Source organism: Astyanax mexicanus, chromosome 24, assembly GCF_023375975.1.
Source record: "Astyanax mexicanus isolate ESR-SI-001 chromosome 24, AstMex3_surface, whole genome shotgun sequence".
Classification (NCBI taxonomy): Eukaryota; Metazoa; Chordata; class Actinopteri; order Characiformes; family Acestrorhamphidae; genus Astyanax; species Astyanax mexicanus.
This window is the reverse complement of record NC_064431.1, coordinates 3496421-3523524: the sequence shown is the minus strand read 5'-3', so window position 1 is coordinate 3523524 and position 27104 is coordinate 3496421. Positions and strand designations below refer to the sequence as shown.

The window sequence follows — 27104 nt, the reverse complement described above, 5'->3', positions numbered from 1 at the left end:
ATACCACAGTTAACAGGGCCTCAGCCCGCGAGCCGAGCACCAACATGCCACTGAACTCAGAGCTCTTCCCAGGCGCTGTGCTGCAGTCACGGGACGCAATTTATCATCCCGTTCTTTAAACACCACTGCAGACCCACGGGCAGCGAGAGGAGAACGCTGAGGGAGAAGCGAGAGGCGGAAACCAGACAGAGGGGAGGAGTCCAGTCAAGAGATCACACTCCATTCAAGAGCTGATAGAGAATGACATTAAGCTCCATTCACTGTCAAAAGCTGTTCAAACACTCAGGCACAGATTTAATGCACTTAAAATGAGGTTTATTTTGATCATTTTTGACCCAAATATGCACACTATGTCTAGGCCTGCCACAATAATTATGTTATTAACTTACATAAAAAATATGTTCTAAATATGTACCTATTTTTTTTTTACCTACATTTTTTTTGGATGATTTAATAAAAATGTGTTTTTATGCCACTAAAATCGTACATTTTCAAAAGAACTTATATTAAGACAATAAAGGGGTTACAACTCAATATATAACAATATGCACTATAAGCAAGGCAGTATAGCTACTGCTATTCTTTAAATTGAATTTGTACAAAAAAAAATATTTTAACATATATATATAAAAAAAAAATTATATTTATAAAATATAAGTAAAAGAAACAGTGAGGTCCAACAGAGCACAGCACTGCTATCTAGTAGGTGGAGTTAAAAGACAATATTAAGTGACTGACACCAATCTTTACATGTAAACTAATACAAATGTAAATCAATAAAATATCATATGATGATAATAATTAAAATCACATACACCCCTAAATAACAGGGGTGAAATAACAGGGGTGAAATAACAGAGGTGAGTGTTATTATAAATAACACCAAGTACCAATATAAAATTTGGAACATGTAGCTTTGTCTCAAAAGTAGTTTTTTGATATTACCTTATGGGACAAAAAAAAAAAGGAGATATATATTGTATATCGCAATTCAGAAAAATGATCCATATCGCCCAGTCCTAATACAGTATACACACCATCATCTACTCATAAAATACACAACTAGCCAAAGCTGTTATTAGCAGCAGCATAAAAAACTGCATAACACCACCCATCCCCACAGGTTTCCACTGGAAGCATTTCCTGTAAAGGACCTATGCTAAGGTTACAGGTGAAGATTATTCCGGGCTCATTTCCACATGTGCTAAATAAGAAGCGCATCTAAAAACGGACACTGTGCCAGAATTAGCGCGGATGCCAGCATACAGTTAACACTGCATTTCCACAAGCCCTGCCAACGCTGAAGGCCTTGGGACTCATACTGTGAGCGAGCAATCTGTCTCAGGGAAGCCTTGCCTGGCACGGGTTTTAAACTCCGTGATATACAGTCACAGACAGACACACAGCCATAACCTAAAGTCCTATATCATATTCAGACAGCAGGAGGACATCCCTGTGGTCATCCACAACATACCAGCCACCTCCAACAGTAAAACAGGATTGTGTACTCAGTAAATCAGCGCTAAATGAAAGTTCATTTGGGTGAACTGGTGACAGAACTGAACTACTGGGGCGTTGGCTGGGGCCATTTAGGAAAATCTGGAACTAAAAGTATATTTTAAACTAGCTCACAACCTGTGATCCTGTCATTTTAACCTGTTTAGGTGCTTTTAAGCTCTGCACAGTACTGTAGTATCTGAATATGTAGATAGCTAGACAGCTACATTTTTAGTTCTGTAAGAGTACCACATTTTGCACAGAGGTAATGGAACAGTCTTCAGAATATATCACAGCTAAAACATTAACTAAAATATATGACAGATAGCATAAAGGCAATATGGAGTTAAAAATAACTATTTGGTTTAGTATAAATAATCAAATGTGCCTGATTAAATAATTGCTGTAAAATGTATGCTCATTTATACTCCCTTTTCGTAAGAAAATTAATATATTAATTTCAAACACTGTAATGGTCACTGAACACATACTTTTATGTATCCTAGAGGGTAACTGAGCCCATGGTTTCTTTCTGACCACATAAAAACTAAACCGTCTACTGGTTGCACTGCTCCCACGATAAACAGCTTACAAAGAATATGCCAAAACAGAGACTAATGTTTAATTTCAGTTTATTTTGTCTGTTAATACGAATATACTTAATGTTGAGCATAAATGAGCCTTTGCTCTGCATCATACGTTAATGGTCAACCTCTCAAAATGAAAATTTTGATTTAGACAAGTTGCCAGTAAGGCCAACACAGCATTTAGTCTGTGTTTGAGGAGTTCTGTATTAAATGATGAGTAATGTTAGCACTTCTCACCCTGTAAACTAAAGCAGCGCATGCCAGATATCCAAAAAGCTTGGCTAATTGACCAGGTCAATGAAAAGGTCATTTTTCCTCCAGACTTCTTATATGAGAAATATGATTTGTTTACTTTATGATATTTTGGCCACTATGCCTTTACAAAACTGTCTTTACAAACAACACATACAAAAAAGAAATCATGAAAAGTAAATAGCAGCAAATATTCAGACGTACCTAGAAGTGTACTATAGCAAAAGTATGCATACAAAACACCAGAACAGTATATAATAATAAAACATTTCTTTGTCTGTTAATATCAATACACTTTGAGCATAAATGAGTTAACAGTCAACCTCTCAAAACTTAAATTTTGATTTAGACAAGTTACCATCAAGCAGAAATTGCATTTAGTCTGCATTTGAGGAGTTCTGTATTAAATGAAAAGAAAATAATTGTTGTAAACTTCTAAATATGGTTGTTTTTAGATGTTATCAGAACATTTGCTTCAGGATCAATAGTTTCTAACCATCTTTCTACATCTCTCCATTCATTTAATTTTCAAACTACACCATGAGTTTACCAAGCATTGAGATACACTACAACTAGAAGTAGATCTTCATATCTTTACAAGTCTATAAGTTAGAGTCATGCTGTCGGCTTGACAGTTCAAAACTGAACACATATGAACACAACTGAACCTTTAGTTTGAGGAATGAAAGAGTGTGTGTATGTGTGTGTGTGTGTGTGTGTGTGTGTGTGTGTGCAGACTTGGCTATTGCACAATAGACACATTTCTTGATTATCATGAAACAAACAGGTCTTACTCTGATCGTCGCCGGGCTTCCATGCCATCTGGTAGGAAAAGCTTGATGGTCGAAACTATGCAGCCATGAGTTACTAGAGAAGAAAGACAAGAAGAAAAGAAAGACAAAAGTTACAGTGACAGGCTAATGGCTAATCTCACACCATAGAAAGAAAAGAATGGCTTTTACACACAAACTCTCATGCAAGTACAGATCTGATTGATTTGAGGCACTCCCTTGTATAAGCCGTCCAAGTTTCAGAAGCTGACTCACCCTCCAGTCTAACAGCTTTACAAGCTGGCGTGGTTCTCTGGCTCAAACACACACCTACACTAAACTTTTTCTAAGACGAGCGCTTAAAAAAAAACAACAAAAAAAAAAGGAGGGTTCCTGTTTTAGCAACAAAGACTGAACATATTCTCGATAATATCTAATAGCTGCACATGAAACTGCTGCCAAGTAAGACACAAAGCACAGAAAAATAGCATTGCTTCAATACCTCAGACTGTAATAAGATTAAATTCTCAAACAGATCTGTGTAACAGGGTCTCTCTCCCTCTCCCCGAACATGTTCTCAGCGATCTCACCCGGCTCTACAGCAGCGCTTCCCTTCACATGCTCTAAAAGGGCAAGTTGCTTTGCATTTATATCTGATTGTGAAAGCTTCCACTTCGTGTGCCGTCATTACAACACCTTCAGGGCAGCAATCGTGAACTGCTCTTGGGTTTCGAAACCCACATTTTGCCAGCAGGCTTACATCATGGCTATCGGACGCAGCCAGAGCGCAGTGTCAAATGTTTCAGACTCCCTCATTTCTAACTCCACAACAAAAACAACTGGATGTATTACAGAGAGCTGCTCATCACACAGAAAACATTTCCTGGAAAAAAAATCAGCGGAGCACACAAGTATGGTCTTGTTCCCACCTGGCATTAAAATAAGTTGAGGTGATTTGATCACAACTGCCAATTATTACTGTGAAAAGGGTGCAAATTATTTTTATAGTAATCTAATCACTCTGAGCATCTTCAGTGGCGGTTAGAAATGCACATACATGAGAGGTGTAACAATACGGTAAAAGTCCAGGCTCAGCTCACACTGCAATTTGTTCCTGATTGTGAGATCCAAATCAGTCAGCTATGGGAAGCTTTGAAACAGGGCCCTGAACAGTAAATACTACTACTGGTGATTCGGGGTGTGCCATATCATATCGTATGCAATAATATCGCCAACATTTTTGAATACCGTGAACGATATCACTCCGCCCTAATTATCACATCAGGGTGCTACTTTTTTGCTGTTTTTAGCAAAAGAAAAATTCACTGTTCTTATTTCTCATTATATATCTACTAGAGACTAGAGATTATATCTGTCCAGTATCATTTATTTTACTTTAATCCTGAATATATGGAGATATTTGAAGTGCATTATTAGTATCATGACATTCTGGATCATTTACTTTTTCTAGTATTTTTTTTTATATCTTAGTTAGGGGTGTACCATATCATGTCGTATAAAAATTAATTTTCATTTTTTGCAGTAGTGAATTCTTCAAATATTTTTTTATTTAATCTTTTGTCTCATCACCATCGTGAAAATACCACGAAATATTGTGATATTATTTTAGGGCCATATCGCCCACCCTTACTGGTGATTACACACATTAAATTGTTACTACCTTGTTATCGTGTGCTAGGATCTAATACTTTTAAATATTCAGTAAAAACATCCAGTTTATTCCAAAAGCCAACAAAAAGATCACTAGGATCATAAGGAATTACCTTTGCGAGTGTTCTCAGTCACATCCACCCCAAACTGGATGATGTCACCAGAGAGCACTTCACAGGGGGGGCTCTCCTCAGACCCCCGGCTCAGGCGCTGGCTGTTTATGAAGGTTCCATTGCTGCTTTTGGTGTCCTGAAGATAAAACTAAAAGAGAAGAGAAGAGAAAGGGTTAGAAGAAAATCTGAAAGCCAATCAGGAAACAATATCAAGTTTCCTCAGATTTGTACTTAATATTAAAGGCCGAACGAAAACAGTGGCGAGCAGGTGTGTAACTATCTGACCTCACAAAAAAAGTTAATATATGATAATGTCTCATTCTACAATTCTTCCTACGTTCCAGTTATTATGGTACGTTTCAATTATTACTCAATTTACTGAACATATTAATGGTTACAACGGTTTTACACAGTAGAGGTGTACGCTGATACTGTACACAAGATAAAAACACACTATCATTCTTAAAATCTGCGTAAAAGAAAAGTTTACAAGTTACAACAGTAACAACAGAGTCAAGTCTTTATAAGAAAGTCAGTGCACTAAGACCCATATTGGCAATGTGGCCAGGCATATATATATACCATAATGATGCAAGACCAGCCTTATATATGTTTAAGACCTAAATACTCTAAACTGAAAGGGCTAATTGACATTTGAACAAGATACATTACATCACTAATAAAATCTGACAAAAACCTGATCAACAGTTTGTAGTGTCTGGCTCCAGAATGCACAAAAAACTGATTTATCTGCTTTTTATGGCTACTGCACCCGCACACATCTCCACAATCTCCTCCACTCTCTGCAAGCAGCAAGCTGATTGGCTCTTTTTTTTAAAGGGACTTTATCCATAAACAGGCAGTATGATTGGCAGCGAGTGGCCTGTTTAATCATTTATTAGTCTCGGCATTTATAAGGTACAGCAGGTGGTCAGGTTTTAAATAGGTTTGCAACGGTATGAGATTTTCACGGTATGATAACCGTCTCAGAAAATACCGCGGTATCACGGTTATCACGGTATCACCCTTAAAGAAATTACAACAAAGGTTTTTTGTTCAATTAACTAGGCTATTTATTGTAGAAACCTGGAACAATTATAATTTTAATGTCTCCTTAAAAAAAAATAAGGTGTACACCATCAGGTGAAGGAAACCAGGTTTTTGCACTACTCTTAAGGGCATTAAGAGTGTAAATAAAATATATATATATGTAAATATATATAATATATATATACACACATACACACACACGTTATACACATTACATGTACTCTAATAAGTAAAGATCCTGTATTTAAAATATTCAGTACAATTATTTAAGTTTAAATGATTTATTATCTGATAAACTGAGCCTGGGTCAGTGTCTGATCAACAACTGTTATAAACGTCCGTTTTACTGCCAAGTTGGTATATAACCAGATACTGCAGAAAGAGGGGATTTATTTCTGACATGATCCTCACAATAGAGATTTCTATTTTAAGGCTTTCACACCGAGTTTGGTTTTAACATATGAAAAACAGGCACGTCAGAATTAGAAAATGAACGCATGTAAATGAATGGCGTCTTTCACATCCAGTCCGTCCAGGACCTTTACACGGACACGTGAATCCATCGTAGCACGCACTTCACGCCGGCACCTGCGTGCCCAAATTTCGGATAACTCAGCGCTTTTGCTCTAGATCTAGTATTACTATATAGAGCACTAGGTCATTTAATACAAGAATCCTCATCCTCCTCCTCTTCATCGCTCCACAAAACCCTCCTCCTTTAAACGATGACAGCCCCCATTATGAACCAGAATGGATCAGCTTTCACCCGAGCCGACGATGCAGGCGGAATCAAATAACACAGCTCTGATTCAGATAAACGCCGCCATCAATACTCGTGAACAGCGACGCAGCGAGAGCATCTGGTGTAAAGCGGTCCTCTTTTCCACAGTCCCCATGGTTACAGAGCAAACTACGAGCCTGCTACAGATTCTGCAAGGACCTGGGGTGGTACTCAGCAGCACATATAGACTCATCAGCGTGTCACTGCAGGGGAAAAAAAAACATGTAATCTTTACATCTACTGTCGGTATTCAAGCACTGCTGCAAGGCTGTGCTGAAATCAGGGCTGCACACAAACAGGTTCTTCAGTGGTACCTTGCTAAAGGCTACACCATGGTACATTTTAGTTCCCGTAAGAGACTGGCGGGTCTGGCTGAGAGATTCTGACTAGTATACAGCTTTTGTTGTCATATGTATTAATATTTCCACTGCAGAGCTGAACGGTTCTAAGACTAGAGGATTCTCACCGCTCAGGTGGTTATCCACGTGGACATGGTTCAGAGCAGAATGCTTACAAACCAGGCAGGGCCCAGTTTTCTCAGCATGATCAGATAACGAAACCCGGGGCTACAGAATCAGTATGGTTTGAGCCATAACAATGTATGCATGAGTCTGGTCACCAGCTAGTATTTTAGCAACTTAGTCTGCATAAGAGAGACGGGACACAAACAATGGCAGCCATGACACTCTGCACTTCCTGGTATCTAGCAAAGCAATAAATAGAGAAAAAAAAAACTGAAATACCATCCTAACCACTCATAGCAACCACCTTGAAATCTCAGCCAATTGCCTGGATAAGAATAAGTAATACCATAACCATTTAGCAACACCTTAACACCAATTTGGCAAGACTTTGGCACCCACTCTGCAACACCTTAGCAAACAACTTGAACCATTATATATTATAAACATAGCAACCACCAGAGAAACCATAATAACTACCAAAAAAAAACATGCTAATTAATTTCATCTTAGAGGGGACAAAGCAACTGCTTGATAGGGGAAGCTCCTAAACTGTGCAACCATTCTGATTCAACCATTAAAATAAATATTTTGTGTGAATAAGGTGGATACTTTAGAATTCACCTTGCGTACAATATGACCCCCACCACCCCCACCTCTCCATCTGGTTCTATTAAACCTCTTTAAAGAACCAATCAAAACAGAAATATGCAAATGACTGCAAAATTAGTTGTTTTGAATGACAAATATAGCAGACAAGCTTCATATAATGGTTTTTATGCTTCTGTATGCATTATATACAGCTGCACGCTCCACACAAATAGACCTGTCAGAGCCTCATGTCCTCCCATTCTAGAAAGCTCCACAGCTACATGAATCTGAAATCTGAGTCGTTTAATAATTGTTAAAACTGTTAATTATTTAAAGCAGTGTGTTAATCTGTGAAAGCAGGCTATTTCTGTCAGCTTCATAGTGCTAGCTAAAACATTCAACAGACACAGCTGTAGTCCTGCAGTGGTGACAGACTTTAACTGTAATCTAATAACTGCACCCACTGACCTCTTTATCCCAATAACAGGACAAAATATTATATTACAACTTGAACAAAACAAAGCATTAATTATTCATTTTCAGGCTGAATTCCCACCAGTCTGACAGCTATGGAATTAATACAGCACAAGCTGAGAAAATATAATCAGAGCACAATGAGAAAAACTTGCATTTAATATCATAAAGAGCTAGAACAATCCTTTGACGTCATTAACATTACATTTATGAATACTTTCATGGATTAGTTTGTGTTTTTAAAGGATGAACACCAGCCTTTTATGTTAATTATTAATATTATGACCTGAAATGTTTAAATAAGTAATTCAGCAAATGGCTATTTCGTGTGCTGGACTAATCAAAGGGCATAAATATTAGAGAGATCTGCGACAGTACAGCAACTGTTCAAAAAGTATCTCAAAACTTAGATGCCTTTACTTGGTGATTCACTGCTTCGATTAAAAGAAAAGCATATGTGAGTAAATGATGCAAGTTATATGTTCACAAGATAAAGCATATAGTGACACATTCAGATTAACATGTAAAATCTTGCCCGTTAGCATGCCAGGTACCCCAACATTTTAATTCAATCATAGATTGGGGAATTTTTCACCTACTTAAGTCCACACTGTATCTATGGAGTCAAAGTTATTTAAGCATTGGTCATTTAGCATGACTGGCTAATACAAATATTGTCCATAGACAAAAGAGTTTGGAATGTACTGAAGAAGAAAGTCGTCACTGGTGTACTAAATAACAGATGTCAGATAGGCAGACAAAAGAAAACCACAGCAGTTGACGACAGGAACATTGTGGGGGCTGTAAAGAAAGAACCTAAAACAAACATACAAATAAAAACAAAGTATCACAATTATCAAATATTATTGAGGTTATGTCCACTGATTGTAGGACAAGTCGATATTGTTGTTATCCTGACAGGCCTCAAACACTGCCTGGCCATTTTGCTTGTTAGCACAGCAGCTGTGCTTTTCCAAAGCATAGTCTGGTCGTTCTGCATGTTAGCATCATGTTAGCTTCCAGTAAATGATGGTTCAATACTAATAATATCAAAGAACATTCAATACAAAAAAAGATAAAACAGATTATTCATTCGTTCATTAAATCATGGAAATCACCAGAGCCAAATATCTCTCCAGCTCCAAACAGCATCCACACTGAACACTCCAGGTTACTCTGCACTTGAAGCAGTAGGATAGCTCGGCTGCGTGAATGTAATTACACATATCACATTAAGTGGAAGTGGCAAGTGGTAGCAGGTTAGAAAGGTCAATGGTCCACTGCCCCTCAACTTTATCGCGGTCCTGCACATTCATTAGATATGCTCAGCCACTATCGCAAGCAGAGCACCTGCGAGTGCAGCCACTGTTGCTGCTGAGTCATGTGATTACACACTGTGTGTGTGTGTGTGAGAAAAAGAAGAGAGAGGCAGGCCTTTTTTCCAGGGATTCGCCCCCACATCCTGTCTCCATAGACTCCATTACCATTCCAAAAAGCCCTTAAAAGAGCCACCAGTTCTCTGGATTGCACCGTCTGAAAGAACGGAATATTAAATCACACAAAACGTGTTTCTGGCTAAATCAACACTTCTCAAACTGACTGATCTCAGGCTCACTGTGCCCCTGGGAATGTGTGAATGCTATTATTTGATCCACAAAAATGTTTTCTTAGAAATCATGTGGGAAAGTGGCACTATAGGGCCAATAAAACAGCTGGTAAAATGCAGCTAAATACACCACCATCAAATCTGGCATCAACCGACCTGTTAAACAGACCTGACAAGAAAAACAAAGCCAAACTATTTTTACAGCTGATTTTACATAAGAACAAACCCTGTGAAACGTGGGACCACCAATGCAAGCTTGAAGAAGATGTGCGCCATTGTCACTTCAAGGTGATAATTAAAGGAGAAGAGACTATGGGCAGAAGAGAGCTATTTTTGTATCCAAACTGAAGATGGGAGAGCACTGGGAACTCCACCAATCTTTTCTAGTTTGTGCATTTGTAATAGCAGAAACAATATAATAATATATCTACACCGTTTACACCTGATATTTTCATGTAACTAGTATCTGGACTGTATCTTGGTAAGAGTTTAACTACATGCATTTATACTTGATAGCCAAATGCATCTCCAGTTATTCAGACTAAAATCTGATTGCTATGTAGGACAAAATATTCAGATCTGCCTATTATGTGAGGTAGCAACCAGTTGATTAATAAAGCACATGAACAGACTGAACGGATAACGATGGCTGTCTCCAAATTCATATTACATGCATGCATGATTTCTTTTCTTTAGAGACTAATCACACTCTATGATATACTGCATTGGGAGGAGTTCTGTTAGTGGAATTTGTCTTGGAGTAACAGATGTGAATTACAATGTGCTATAACCCGGATTAAATGTGTCTCAGACATTACACGAGTGATCAAATTTGCATTATTTTAAGTGTTGGCCTTTTCCAGACATAGTTCAGATATCCAAGACCCATGACGTGACCAGGTGCAGGGCTCCTAACTAACATGGTCCCACTGTCCCGGGGATTGTACAAATAGCACTTGGGCCATAATTAAAGCATGTTTAGATTGCTTTTGGGGTGGCAAATAAATGTGTTCCATGAAACCAGTTATAGGTAGTTTTTGAGGAGAAAGCTAGCTGGTTAAAATGTTACTGAGAGCTTCCTAATGCTCCTAATCCTAAGTGCAGAGTCTCTTTGCAAAAAAAAGCATAGAGCTACATAGAGCATAGAGCTATATATCAGCTTGCTGGTAACTCTGCAAGATGAGGAAGGGCATATAGTCATGAGTGTCCAAACAATTGATGACATTATGGTTGTAGAAAAATACATAAATAAATAAAACAGTAAAGATAAAAAATAAAATCAATTTGGGTTCATTCAAAAACATTCAATGTCATTACAAATCATCTGCCAAGCCATCCTGTACTGAAGATCCATTCAATAAATCTAACCAGCCTACAACACTTTATGAATTCAGTGTGAACGTGTAGAGCTAAGGAGTACATACTTGAATGAGGCACAGAACAGGTGAACCACAGGCTGTCAAGAATCACAGAAACTATTGGCACCATGACTAACACCAGGAGTATAAAGCCCAAAAGCATTGAGCCATGGTGCAGTGCAACTGGGTTATCTGTAATGATGGTTCTTCATCCAATACTTCTGGGATGAGTTGGTAATTCAGGGGATTAGGTTGGGTTCTGATCATCCAACATCCTGACTTCACTAGTGCTATATGCAAATCAAAAGCATGTTATTGTGCTCTTTTTCAAGCACAGTAAAATTCTTCACTAAAAGCAGATTTATTCTACTTGAAAAAGACACTTCTCAAAATCAGATCTGACACACTCGTGAGGGCAAAATGCAGTTAGTTGCTTTCCTGTGAACTCAGAGGTCAATGACACACACAGACACGTTCTTTGGACCTGGTCCAATACTTCAGCCTGTGGGCGTATTTATCAGGCCTCACAGAATTCTTCTCAGATGAGGAAACGCCTTCTGCCTCTATGAATACATCAGTCACAAATCACTCTTTCCCAAACAATTTATCAGAACTTACTTTACCACAGAAGAGTAATTAACCAAAGTTCAAGCATGCAATGCACAGTTACAACTTTCAATTTTTTTATTTTTTTTAAATACATTAGAAGTGCATACATACAAAGTAGTATAGTTAGAATAAACCTTTAAGTAAGTATCACAGGACAGGATTGTGCACACTGCTCAAGACCAACTAGCTAAAGTGCAAGAGGTGTTTCATGTGCCTAATACTGTACAAGACAAATATCAAAGGCAAACGGACAAAAGTCAAGGCAAGAAAACAGCACTCAGCACTTCAGTCATGCCTCTCGCTGCTACATACTCAAAGAAACTCAGCTGCACTTGAACTCGCTGCCAGAACTCTGAGGTCAGACTGAGTTAAATCTCTGAGGTGCTATGAGTGTGTGAGGATGCTAACTAAGCACTAATCACAGGCTTAATTCTATGAGAAGCCTAGCACAGTGTAATTCACAGCATTGGAACAGCGCCTATAGACTCCATCCAATCATCTAAATAGACCAAAAAAATATTACATTGCTTTTCAGTTAAAACAAGGCATTTATTTAACTACTGTTACTACTGATTGCTAGAAATCTGCTGATAAATTCTGACAATCAACAGTTAAAACTGTGAACGGGTGAGACCACAGCCAATGCAATATGTACTGGGACAACTGTTTCAAAATTAAGGGTATTGAAAATGAGTTTATTCTGCTTTTATTGGAGTAATTCGAATAAGAGCCTCTACTGTACAGGAAAAGCTTTCAACTTTCTACTACATTTGTATGTGAATCTGATTGAATTTAGAGATTCCAAGACCATTTGTATGATAAATGAGCATCACATACCTCCCCAACTTATCTCAAAATGTACATGATGGAGTTTCAGCCAAAGTTCATTCCAAAGTTCAAGCCCAATGCAAACTGTGGACCCCTCTAGCCTACCCTCTATATCAGGCATGGGCCATGTTTAACTGTTTCAGAGAGTCCTACTGTATAAGCAATACAAATCTACAAGGACTAGATAAGCTGTGTGTGTGTGTGTGTGTGGGGTGTGATTTTGATGAAAATTGGTAATTGCATAGACCAGACTAAAAACTTTGTGTGGCAGTCTCTTCAGACTAAATGAACCTGGTGTTTACTGACAATTCTGCTGCACTCATTTATTTCTCCAGCTCTCTTCAGCTCTAATTCTGCATCTCTTTGGTTTAACAATGCATGGACAAGCAGAAGAAGACTGAATTTGCTGTAGATTTTATTTCATCACCATTGGCAGTTCCATTTTTGCTCAGGTAACCAGCAAAAGCTATTACAGCCAGAAAAATGAACCATGACCTAAAAGACCCCCTGTTGTAATATATATTGGCTTTGCAGGAATGACAGCCAAAGCACACTGATATTATAATATTTTGCCCTCTTTTCACTCAGTATTTCCTTATATTTTAACTTTTTATTTAAAAAAAAATCTTATGGAGAGCTGCTTTAAAGTCAGGGAAAAGCAGTCTAGTGTTTATAGTAGCTTAGGAACCAAAAAGAGAACTTGAGGAAAGCAATTAAGCTGTCCCTAGCAACAGCTCTGAAAAGTGCAAACAGAGACTTAATAAAGCAAATCTGTCTGTGTGTGTGTGTGTGTGTGTGTGAGAGAGAGAGTGTGTGTGTGTGTTTGAGAGTACTGTATCTCTTCAACAAATGGGTGGTGTGTATACACCATGCAATTCTCCAAAGACTTCTCAAACAATACAATCATTGTAGACAAAAGGCCCAGTGTTAGTGTAAAACTTTGCAGTTAAAGGATTAAAACAGTGTGGTATGATGCAAGCTTCATCACCATGTTAGCTCTTACTAGGATATAGTAATCTTGATTTATGCTAACCAAAGAAACTTCTGATAAGAACAAGCGGGTATGAATTCATTTTTGTATTTCTGAACCAGTCAGTGTGCTGTTCCCCATCAATCACGCTCACTCCTTTTCAAACACTTTCACAGAAAAACTAAGACAGGAGGTCTAGAAGACCGACTATGGAAGATTCTGGGCATTGCTGTTGGTACGTAAACCGATTAGAATGGCCAATGCCTAAGCACTGCCACTATGATCCAAAGATCACTGGTTTAAATCCTGTTTATTTAGCTTGCCATCAACTCCTAGGGTGATGCCAGTCAGCACAAGGCTGCGTCTGTGAGCTGATGTATTGAAACAGAGTCACTTCGCTTTCCTCTAATTCCACTGGGCAATGCTGCATCAGCAGCAGTTTAAAATGAGGTGGAGTCTGACTTCACAAGTGTCTGAGGAGGCATGTGCAAGTCTTCACCCTCCCAAGAAATGCAGCACACCTTGGCTAAAGCCTACAGCAGCTTGTGATCTTACAAAATATGAATCATATCGTATGATTATCGTTTAATATATTAACATGGAGTCGGGACAGACTGAAATGTTGATAGATGTTGACAGCTTGCAAGCATTGGTGTTTAAACAATGAAGTCGCACATTAAACCTCAATTATAAGAATGTCTATTGTCTACAAGTATAAAATGATTATTTTGCCCGGAGAGAAAAACAATTTTCTTCACTTTTAAGCACACTAATGTAAGTTGATTTTGTTCCAATTAACTGTGAATTATTTCTGTTGGTCCTTGCATCATCAAGCTATTACACAATAAAATGTGAAAATAAGACTGCAATACTAAACCACAGGATGAATAAGCAGAGAATACGTGCAGGAATAACTAATTTCCTGTGCATCACCTGCAACACCCCCAAAACAGAGGGAAAAAAGGGTCAGTGTTCATTAGGAAATTAAATTAATGAACATTTCTGTGCCATTTGAGTATGAATCACCAGGCTGCCCTAGAGAAGTGGGGCACCAGATGACTCTGGGCGGGGGCAAGTGGATTTTAATATCACATCTGTAGTAATGCTCTCATTTGAATTACTACAGTCACTCTGATACAATACACTAATCAACGGGTAGCACAGCAATGAATCTCCAACGTGTCATTTTTTCAGACATGTGGCCGGCAGTGGGGGCTCGTTTTAGTTTAAAAGGTGCTGATGCAAGGCAGCGTCCTGTGCAGCTGCTTCTCATACAGGGCGGAGGGTGGAGGTCCCCCCATGGGGAGCTGTGGGAGTGAGGCGAGTGAGGGCTGGCGGGTGAAGTCAGCTGCTAAGTAGTTGTCCCTACTCGGAGCTGCTGATAATAACAGCCACTGGTGAGGGGGTACAAATTCCACGTTGACTATTTTCAGCACTGCCATCAGTAGTTCAACTTTGCTGGAAAACAGGCAGCAGTCAATAAGCTGCTGCTGAGAGGATTCAGCAGATAGGAGACGAAGCAAAAAGAAAAGGATGGGTTTGAGTGGAACAGAATGTACAGAGAACGTGGACGAGAGGACGAGTTTAATGATGCTTTAATGCTCGTTCAGTCTCCTCTAGAGAGTGATGGTACAGGTCAGACTTGTGATACAACGTCAGCTTGGTGCTAAAGTAGTAAATATGTGTAAAAGTTAAATAAATAAGAATAAGTTTTGGTTTCACAATTTAAAAAAATGCAATATAGTTTTTCTGATTTTTTTCAGGGGTCAGTTATCTAGCATGTCAAGATACCATATAATACTATATGTGGATCCAAGGTTGAAATATAATAAATATTAGATTAAAATAACCTGTCCCTGGTAGATACATCATGGAAAATGAAGAGTGTGGTTAAATATACACAACATTGCACATTCTGCAATATGACTATTGTGCGTGCACATATTCCAATTAGGGGTGGGCAATATTATATCGTATACAATATATTGTGACAGAAATATCATGATATTAAAAATCCATATCGTGATAATAGGGCTGTTCTGTCTTAAAACTAGTCTATTATTTACTGTGAAGCTTTAGGTGTATTTATTGTATAATTGTTTTAGTTTGCAGTTTATATGCATGCACTAAATATTCTGCAATATGTTTTGCTGCATTATATTATTTTATGCTATATTATTTATTTTGCCACATTATGATTATACTGTTATACTATTATACTATATTCCTATGAATGAATTATTTTAGTGTTCCTATATCGCCAAGTATATCACTATCGCAAAAATACCCTGAAATATCGTGATATTATTTTAGAGCCATATCGCCCACCCCTAATTCCAATGACAAAACTGATATACAAAATATTATGCTACTCTCAACATCAGATGGAAAATGCTTAAAGCAGGGATTATTATTATATTATATAACATTCTATTATATTATATATATATATTTTAGTTACTGGTCTTTTTTTTTTTTTACGTCAATGTGAACGGCATTTAAACTGATCGCTATCAACTTTATCTTTCAATTAAAAGGGGTATTACAATAAGAAAAGGCCCAGTTTGTAAAGATCTGTAAAATCAGGTCAATTTGTCTCATTACTTAAAAACTAAATAATACATTAAATAAAAAAGACCAAACTTAATTACCATTAATCTAAAGACTGAGACATGCTTTTACATTACAGAATCATTTGGATAGGATTTTAAAAAGTATATGCTACACTAGACCAGAATAGGCGATTTTCATTAAGCAGGAAAAAGCCAAATCTACACAAGACACACATGGCCTGTACAGGTGGCAGCATAAACGTGTAGCATCCTGCTAAGGCAGTCATAAAGCTGTACTTAATTATTCCCTCCATATTCTAGTTGTCAGCAAGCAAGCTCCAATATGCTACAGAATTCACACCTCCACTAGATTGAGGCTTTACAATAGTGCCAAGCTCTCAGTGTAGCTATCCATGAGAAATCGGAAACAGGGTCCAAATGAATAAAACCAGTCAGGTCGAATGCCGTGATAGTGAAGATCATAAAATTCAGAAAGCAAGGTATTCCTAGAAAGCTAGATTGTAAAAATTGTAAAGACAGTAATATAGGTCTAAGTTCTACTTTAAATGGCATCACAAAGAACGAATAGGAGAAGTTACTGCCATAATAATATGGCCATTTGCTAACTGGAGGCCATATGCTTCCATTTATTGTTAAAAACTACTAATGTATGTAAAAAGTTATATATATATTAAATACTTTTTGCGAAAAAAAAACACTTTTGGATATGGACAAAACAGAAAAATACCATAAATATTTCTCTAACAATAAACCAACTTATCCATTTTATACCAATAATTACAACCTTTTGTAACAGCCAGGGATTTTCTAAGCTTTTTTTCTTTTGGTTTTATTTTCAAAATTGACAAGAAATAGAAGTGGTTGGAAACTCCAATTATAATATGTTGTACCAATCTGATTACGTAAATTTTTTTTTTTTTTACTTGTAAAAATTTACAAAAAGCCCTACCTAAAATAGACAATTGAGAATGACAGATCTACTGTAATGCAAATGCTTCGTAGCACAAGGCAGACAGGTGGTCATGCTGGCATGCTAAAGCATCAATGTGTGCGCTTGAATGGTAATTCCTCATTGGCACTGTTGGGATGGCTGTCTTGGCACCTTATTCTATCTGTGGATTATCGCCTAGCGAGCTGTACTCTACTACAAACAGAGATTAACTAGCAAACAACCAAACTAACTAGAGATCAAACAGAAGAAGTGCATCTAAAAAGGGTCAGGCTGACTCCAGTTCCAGTTCAAGAGGTACTAAATTTATTAGGCCAGTTCCTGAAGACCATAAAACTACCCCCAACATTCTGGCATTCAAAAAATGTTCTACCTTTTAAGTGGAACAAAGTGAACCATTAAACTGGATGCCTTAACATGGTCCAAGATTCGTAGTTCAAAAAGCTCCACCTTTCATGAGCCAGCTAACTTTATGTATGTTACCAGAAGAAGCAAACAGGAGCATGGCTTTAGGAACTGTGTTTTAACAGTAAACTACACACTGACATTGCCAATAGTAATGGGCCAGCAGTATGTAAATGAATTGATATTTGAGTGTTAGCTCAGGGGACAGCTAGGAAATGCCCACACCTTTGAAGGTTGTGAGGCATTATCTTGTGAGGTTGATCACTGGCCAGCATATTCATGGCAAGAAGATATAAATATATGGAGTTTGAGCGAGGCCTGATAGTGGACGCCAGATTGATGGGAGGTTTGTTAAATGTATTTAACATTATTCATATTTACAATCCACATTCATTGCAGGAGGCCCTTGCGTGCCCAATGATTAGGAGTGAGCATCAAATTATGATTTTAAAAATCAATCATGGGTTTATTATATAAACTGATATTGGATAATTTGAATGAAGAATGACATTTTTAGCATTATTTAGACAGACTGGAGTTAGCATGAGCATGCTGACTGGTCTGCAGCAAGAATGCGATTTGATGACACACAGTAGCCATAGTCATCAAGCCATGTCACTTCCACCCAATAGCCTTTATTGCCTTCACCTATTTATAAGCCAAAAAAATACTTTTTTGGCTCATGTTTTCAGCTGAGCATTTGATGCAAAATCTAAAATCCAAAATGTCATTTCCAAGACACAATGTTATTCAATTTATCTACGAGTGGTCTTAACATTTTGGCAGTATGGTATATATAAACATGTGGTCATTGTGCACAATGTTACGCTTACAGCTTAATCAGCTGTTAAATAGGCCATGATTTAAATGGGTTAAACGGAAACCTCCAAATCCCCAAGGCTCTTGACTGACATCTTAACTCCACTTGTACTGTCTTTGACCAAGTCAGGCCTATTCTGTGCAGCAGGGGCACCAGAGTTCAATACTCAAACACAAAAAAAGGCCAGTGAAGCATTTCTAAATCATTGACGATGCAACAAAAGTGGAAACTGAACAGAGAAAATATCTATTAAAAGATCACTCCACCACTTCAGCCCAACTTCTACATGCCACGTCATCGGTAGTGTACAGGCAGTTTCCACAGAGCGATTCTGATGTGCTTCCCTGTACCTAGAAAAGACAAGATAACCTGTTGACTGAAAAACACAGTGTAATATAAGCCAATACACACGTGAGAGTCAGAAGGCTTTCTTCTCTGATTTCAAATCATCATTTATTGTTGACAGTATACTACAGATGAGTCAGATAGAGATAAGGCTGAAATTCATCTTATAATTACTGTGCACTCAACTGAACCTAACTGAAGAAGGACCAAACTTCAATTATGCCTGTTCTTCTAATATCAAAGTTGAAGAGTAAACATAAAGACCACTATTATTAATAATAATGGAGAATTATGTAATTACATATTCAATTATGTAATTCATAGATCATCCATATATCAGCACAAAGAGGCTGCTGAACATACTGCATCTTCAAGTGTGTCAAATGACTAGACACAAAGATCAAGGGCTGAAAGGAAATGTTATTTAACCTATTACTGACTTAGATACAACAATCACTAATAGATCACTAACAGGTCTACGTTATTATACACATAAGTAGAGTTGCTGGGGCACTGAGCAAAACCAAAGTCATGTCAGTAAAGAACCATTAGGCAGTGTGCATTTTGGAGCCATGGGTGAAGGAGATTCACAGTAAGTTTGTATTAAGTTAGATCTATTTTTCTCTCACTTAATGTTAGAGCCTGCTAGAGTAGTTAAACAAGATAGAATTAACATTCCCCCCCCCCCCCCAAGTTTCACTTGCACTTTAAATTTCACTTTAAATTTCAAAGGTGACAGCTTTACTAGCAGTTCCAAAAAATCCATAGTTTTAGTCAAGCTAATGTTAGCGATAATTTCTAATTCTTTCTCACTCTGAGTTACTAGAGCCTGCTAAAGTAGTTATACAAGATACTTAGTACATTTAAGTTCAGCAAGTTTACGCTCAACCTGAAATGAGGTGGCAGTTTCAACTTTTTTTTAAAGGTTGACAAATGAATCGATTATCAATATAATCATTAGTTGCAGCCCTAACATGGATGGCCCTTGACTGTTGCTGAGCTGGCATTTACTTTAGAATCAGCTGCATGTTTTTCAATCAATTGTGACTCATCAAGGTTGCTGGCTTTACAGATATTGCTCATGGTAGGCACACCTGCCAAAAAATAAAAACGATCAAAAAAGCATTTCTCTGCTAACTTAAAAAGGCTATTACCAATATGAATAATAAGCAGTGAAAATATCTCGATATCAATGGTACAAATAAGCAGACATTTGTTTTTAAAGGTATTAAACACTAGCTGGTCATATCTTGATTTTAGACACACAATTTATTAAGCGGTCCGAGTTACTTGATTTGCATGTTGTATATTTTAAATGCACCATAAGTGTATTTACACCTGCATTTTTATGTGCCGATTTATCCACATCCGATAATCCAATAAACCAGATAACTGGGGCCGTAATGCTATATCAACACAGGTTGGGGTATTCCCTGTCCCAATATACCTGATCCAACTCATGACAGAGTTGATCATAAGTTGATGAGCTGGGGCTTTGCTGAATCTGCACAGGGCAGTACCCCTGGCACAGATATTCTGTGCTCATTTCTCTACATGCTACTCAAATGATCCCTGTACTGGCAGCTGTGACACACGAAGCCATCAAAGTAATAAGATCTTTCCTAATGTCTACAGAAGCCAGGTTTGATCCATTAGCAGAAGAGCTGAATATGGAAAACAGGTTAATGGTTAAACCTGGCCAACCACTCAGTGCTCTTTTTTGAGAGCGAGGTCACCATTCACTGACTCATCAGAGAAATGTCCAACACAGCTGAGTGAAGCTGGCACACAGTTGCCCTACAACCATAATCCACATGGGCAATATCTCCAGTGCGATAGTTGTGAGAGGCTAATACTGTTGCAACCCTGGAACAGACAGATTAAGAGATTTGACTGCGCAGTCAATCTAGTTAAGGATCAAAGTCGGCCATTATTACGTTAACACGGACAATTGTTCAAATAAAAAATTGGAATATTATTAATTAAGGCTTAATATAAAATCTTCAAATGCTCAAAAACATGGTTAATGTGAAATTAAAGCTATAGTCTCCTCTACATCTTTACTCTGATTAGCTGTATCTGGAAACACAATAGGAATTTCAACATGTGAACATTTCTGAAGGGTTTTAAAAGCATGTTGAAGGCTTTTACTACCTGGAGAAACACATATCTATGACATGACCTCATATACTAGACAAAACTGAAAGAATGGGTTTGGATTCTATATCAGTCGAGAGAGAGGACCAATTGCAGCATTCCTGAAGGGTTTAAAAGAGTGTTAAAAGCACAAGAGGAACCTAAATGTATGACATATACCAGACAGACAAACCAATCTGTAAAGGTAGAGTAGTTTGTAAAAAAAAACTTGTTTTGGTTGACTGAAGGACATGGGTTCAGTTCCTCTATACATTCAAAGAGAAAAGGAGAACCAACGGCCACATACACACCTACACATGAGTAGAAACGGACTAATCAGTTCCCTTCACTAAACATTTTCTTACAATTATGAAAATATTGAATCAGATATTACTTTGGATGACAGAATTATTAAAATACAACACTTTCGGCTCATAGACTGTACCTAAAAACTACACAGGTGGAACTCAAATCTAAGACTTACACCTAATCAGACAGCTATGGCAAAGTTCATAACAAGCATTTTGTGCTCATTACACAAGACACAAGACATTGGTCCTGTTCCTATATATTTTCAAAGAGTAAAAGACCAAACAGCTGCTTGCACGGCTACATGTGATCAGTGCTGAATCAATCAATTATGCACACAGGAAAACATTAAATAAGACAATCCTTGCCGTTATGAAATGACTTTAAACCACATGACCTGCCTCGCGTCTTCCCATCCAAAAGGTGTTCTATCAGGTTGAGGTCAGGTTTCTCTGCAGGCCAGTCAAGTTATTTGCACACCAAACTGTCCATCCAAATATTTATGGAACAGAAATGGGGCATCCCCACACTGTTCCCATAAAGTTGAGAGAAAGAATTAGTTCCAACCCTGTTGGTATGCTAAAGCATTAAGAGTAAGGAAGTTAAGGAAGTCCCACATCATAAGCCTCCCTCCACTAAACTTGACACTTGGCACAATGCACGGAGACAGGTCCTCCTGGCAGCTGTCAGTCCAGTACAGAGGTGGCATGCTTTACATCACTGCATCCCATGCTTTGCACTGTGCTTGGTGATGTAGCTTGGTAATGTATGCCGTGGATGCAGCTGCTCAGCCATGGAAACCCATTGCATGACCCTCTCTACACACTACCGTCTTTAAGCTAATAAGAAGGCAGTAAAATTTGAAGGCCGGGAGCACTTGACTGTACAGAAACTAGACATGCACTAAATGCACTATGCTATCAGCATCCACTTGCACTAGGTGGCCTAGCACTTTGTGACTGAGTTGCTGTCTTCCCCAAACACATCACTGACAGTAGACGGTGGAATATTTAGTAGTGAGGACATTGTCCAAGTGGACTTTGTTTTACAGGTGGCATCCTATCAGGGTATCACACTGGAATTCACTGAGATCCTAAGAGCCAACCATGCTTGCACAAATGTGCAAGGCCATGAAGTGATTGGAACACCTGAGTTCAAGTATTTGGATAGGTAAGGTAGTGCTTTTGGAAACGTAGTATACTTAGCTACAGTTCAAACAAGTCAGTATAGTAAAACGTAAAGAAAATCACAAAACCACAGCAGGCAGTCACGAAAAAGCAACCTGCTAGTTAGTTAACTAAATCAAAACGGGTCTCATTTGGGACAAAAACATCACAGCAAGCTTGCTATTTCATACACATGATCCAGCTGGACCTGTTTGTGCATGCCTAAAGCACTCTCTCACACTCACACACGACTCACCTTGCCTGTCTTGTGGTCGAACCAGACGAGAGCGTGATTCCTGGACAACACCTTGCAGTCGAAAGTGGCGTTGTTCTGGGCTGGCCGACACCGGGCCACCGACCGCCCGATCTTGACGGGCTCGTCCAGGTAGACATGACGCTCCTGAAACGGGTGCGAGTTCGGGCGGCAGGTGAAGACGGCCAGCGCTGAAGGCATGGATGAAGACGACGGCTTGGGAGTGCTACTCCAACCAGAGGCGAAAGGCAGGGCTTCTTGATCCAGAATGGCAATCCTTCCACTTTTCCTATCTTTTAGGGAAACAGTCGGTATCGTGTTTGGCTCGTGTAACGCAAACGTATGCACATGCACATATTTCCAAATCGACTAACTAACCTCGCTTACATAGCTCGCTAATGTCCAAAGGAAGAGCCAGCCAAGCCCCCCTGCTCCCCTTCTTCTCGCAAATCCACCATGATGTCAAACAGAACCCAAGGCGATGGAGCTATAGCTAGGACTGCACCTTCTCCACACGGCCATAAAAATGCATTGCTTTGGGTTTAAACGTCAACAGGCCACGATTACCTTCAGATTCTCACAATATGAGCTTCCACCACCTTGCTAGCTAAGTGGCTAACCATAGGATCACAAAAACACAGATTCAGCCTTAAATGTAGCCTTGAACGTTAAATCTGGCTTGTATCTTTTGCTAGCTTGCTGGCTAGTTATGGTAGTCAACTTAGTAGCAAGAAACCTGTTGTGTTGAGGTTTGTAAACCTACACTAGCTTAGCTACTAAACCTACAGCTTCGCAAGCTTTCTAGCCAACCTAGGTGTAAGTTACTATCTATTTAGCTATCTATCAAAATAATCCGTCGTCTTTGTTGGTGCTTCAATAAATGAAATAGAGGAATTCGTTCAATTCAAGTGCATTTAAATAACAAGCAGCTAACTAAGTTAAGAGGTCAACTCAAGTTCTCTAAACTGGAATAGCTCAAGTTAGTTAACCACTGCCCACTTTGAAATTTAGCTAGCTAATGTTTATGTCCCCAACTCACTAACTATATTTTCTGTTAGAACTAGTTAAGTTAGTTTAACTTGTGTCTTACACACTTGGGTAACTTGTATCGAGTATTTAGTTATCTCAGTTAGCCAACGTTAAATTCAAAAAACAATTTACTCTCAATAGTTAACTAACTTAACTGTAAATGTCAAGCTCTCACCCACCACTTGCTTAGCTATTTAGACACAATTCAGGCACAAATATGTTTAAACATCTTTGAAATTTAGTCTTAATCGCTTAAGACTTCAAAATAGGATATTTAATCCGATTAAATTGATTTATTTGCGGGCTGCTCATTCACACATACAGAATAAACTGTTTGGTCTCCATGTTCACAAACTGTTAGTTAACTTATTAACGCTACCTGTCTCCGTAGTTATGGTTTAAACTTGGGCAGCAGGCTAGCAAGAAATAGCTAACCTAGCTAGCTAACGAGATTTCCAAAAAGCCAGTTAGCTAGACAAGAGGAGCAAAATATGTGAGGTAGAGGCTAATAAAGCTAACTAGTTAGCTTTAATTTGTGGAAAAACACTCTTATAATCCCAGCTGTCGACTAGTCTAAGCTCTAAAATGCACAACAAATTCCTTAACTCATAAACTTTGCGATACAAAATCCCCCCTACTCCGCTTGTTAGCTTAGCTTAGCAGCAGTAGCTCACTAGCTTCGCGGCTAGCCCAGCCTAGCCTAGCCCAAGATGCTAAGCTAGCTAGCCAGCCAGCCAGCTAAAAGACACGGAACAGCAGTTTCTGGTCCTTTCCCCGCCACGCGCAGGCCGGCCTCCGGGTCCGTTAGAGGCTCCGCGCCCCGGAGACTCTAAGCAAGGTGTGTAAAGTGCTCCAGCCGGTCCGCGAGTCCGTCAGCGGCTATTCAGACTAACTTATCTCCGGTTATCCTCCTCCGCAACTCGCCGCCGCCATACTGGAGTGGAATACACAAACCGGCGGGGCTCGCGAAGAGGAGAGAGAGAGGGAGGGAACACCAGCGCTGATGCGAAATAATTGTCCAATCACCAAATAGATCGGGTGACCAAGTTAACCAATGGCATGCTAATTATTAGAATTGCAAATGAGGTTCTTGGATAGGTCACTCACTCTCTTTCCGCCCACTGTGTGTATTAGCCCTTACTACAGTGTGCAGCGTTTAAATGCAGAATATAAATAAATGTAGTAAGAAAGAAAGAAAGAAAGAAAGATAGAAATTGGAAAAGGAACGAAAAGTACAGTGACTGAAAAAAACTGATCCTTATATTCCTCCAAGAAATAAAAAAATCTGTTTTTTAGGTGCTCTAGGCTGTTATATGTTTGATAAGGGACATTACTAAAAATCATAATTGTGATTGTATTAATAAGTAAGTGAATCTGCTAATGTCAAAATATAATGAATACATTCATAAAATTGGCTCTTTCCTGACTTGCTTTTTAAAAATCAATATTTTTCTGAATACAAATCAAACAGTCCTCCAAACCTGTTGTTTCGTTATGTTTGTCTAGTTTTTGCGTCTATTTTCAAACATGCAGAATTTGGGATTGATTTCTGTTACTGATTTCAAAGCCCACACATTTTCAGAATGTAAATAAGTTATTTTACTGCAGAAAAAGGGTTTTGGATCACATACACCTGGCATTTTAAGGGGTTAACTTGCAATTTCTGAGGCTGGTAACTCTGATGAACTTATCCTGTACAACAGAGGTAACTCTTGCTCATCCTCTCTTGGGGCGGTCCTAATGAGAGCCAGTTTCATCATAACATTTTTGATAGTCTTTGCCTCTGTACTTTAGGATACTTTAGGATGATTGACTGACCTTCATATATATTTTTTCTTTACTTAGTTAAGAAGTTATTGCCATAATATGGATTAGAATATTACTCAGATAAGGCTAAACTAATTCCATATATTTTTCTTTATAGTTTGGATAATCACACAGCAACCTAGTTCTGATACATCAGCTAACAGATGCCTCTGCTGAGCAGCATCAAACTAGAAGTGATGAGATTACAATTATGATAATTATAACAGGCCAAACAAAGTGTTTTTATCACTAAAACATTAGCTTCAAGTTCATTAAGGGGGTCATGGGTTAGACAGAACATCTGTCATACCCAGCAGAGCATACTGAAGTCCAAAATCTTAGGACAGCTAATCCTATTAGTCCAGAGGGTCTTAGACGATTTATAGGATGAATCAGTTGTGATATTCAGGACAGTGCATCTCCACTCCCCAATAAACTAACGATAAGGGGTTTAGCTCCGTCTGCATGCAGTCCAGACTGAGACCAGTTTCTGTTTGTTCTGTTTGTTTGTCTGGGTAAATGTCTCTGAGATGCATGCGTGCGTTGGCGAGGAAGTGAATTAGAACAAATTAGTAAGTGTGTTCATGATTTATTATTTATGCAAATGAAGTATGTGTTACATTTGAGTCATTGCACAGAAGTTCAGATATTAATCAGCTTCTTAAATTTTGAAACTGTAAAGCATGTACGTGTTTATATGTAGAAAAGACTGAAATATTTTCTAACAATAAAATTCCATTCCATTCCGTGTTTGCATCAGCATATCTGGGAAATTGGAAAACTAAAAATCAAATATTTGCTATGAGTTTTATTTTTAATCTAAATTTTATTTCAATGTTTTTTTTTTACACAAAATAAAGAGCAGCTGGTTATATTGCTTGTTATATTTCAGGTCAAAACAAAGTTTTAAAGTTTAAAAACACACCAAAAATATATATATTTTTATTTTTAGAGAATTATTGGAGAAGACATTAGACACTGTTCTATAACGTATAACCTATAATGTATTAATGAGGGTGGAGATTGTTTTATTCATTTTTAATTGTGGCTGTTATGATTGGTATTATATTCATAAAGAACAAGTCTTGAAGAATACGACCAAATAAATCATAAAAAGCATTATAATTGTTAATAACCCACATTTCTAAAAAGCTGTGGTGGATTTGTTAACAAACAATTGTGAAGAAGAAATGGAAGCCTTCAGATTCTATAGAGTTTTTTCTTCTTTGTTCATAATAACCAATAATATGTGTTATAGAGTCAAACCAAACATATTTTTATTGGTCCTCTCTCTGATTATAACTTTCACTACAAATATATATATATTAATATTTTGAATTAAAAATAAAAAACATATCTTTTTGCTGTAAAATTAAATATTTTATATATATATATATATATATATATATATATATATATATATATATATATATATATATATATTTTTTTTAATGGCTAAAGTATAATATAACATAAAACTGTCTTAGAATGATTAATAACCCAAAGTACCCAAAAATTACCCAAGTTATGATGGCATTTTTGACAAACAGAAAGCCTTGTGTGTTATTTATTTTATTTTCCCATGTTTTATTTGTTTGTAATAATTTATTATTTTTGTTATAAGGTCAATAAATTGTACAATATACTGTACAATTAGATTATTATAAAATAATTTTATTTAAAACTTAACAGTTC

At 37.8% G+C, this 27104-nt stretch overlaps 1 protein-coding gene across 6 annotated transcripts in view; it reads right to left on the bottom strand.

The window, feature by feature from the left end:
- The window catches only part of slmapa (sarcolemma associated protein a), a 74545-nt gene extending 49985 nt beyond the window's left edge, over positions 1–24560 (bottom strand). For 5 of the 6 annotated variants that reach the window (XM_022682240.2, XM_022682238.2, XM_022682242.2 and 2 more), the window contains exons 1-3: positions 22578–24560; positions 4891–5038; positions 3131–3203 (exon numbers count right to left, since the gene is read on the bottom strand). In XM_022682240.2, the coding sequence (XP_022537961.2) occupies positions 3131–3203; positions 4891–5038; positions 22578–22775 (419 nt within the window). In that variant the 5' untranslated portion in view covers positions 22776–24560. The remainder of the gene's footprint in view (positions 1–3130; positions 3204–4890; positions 5039–22577) is intronic. The other variant, XM_022682239.2, reaches the window with a different exon arrangement.
- Between the last annotated feature and the right edge of the window lie 2544 nt (positions 24561–27104).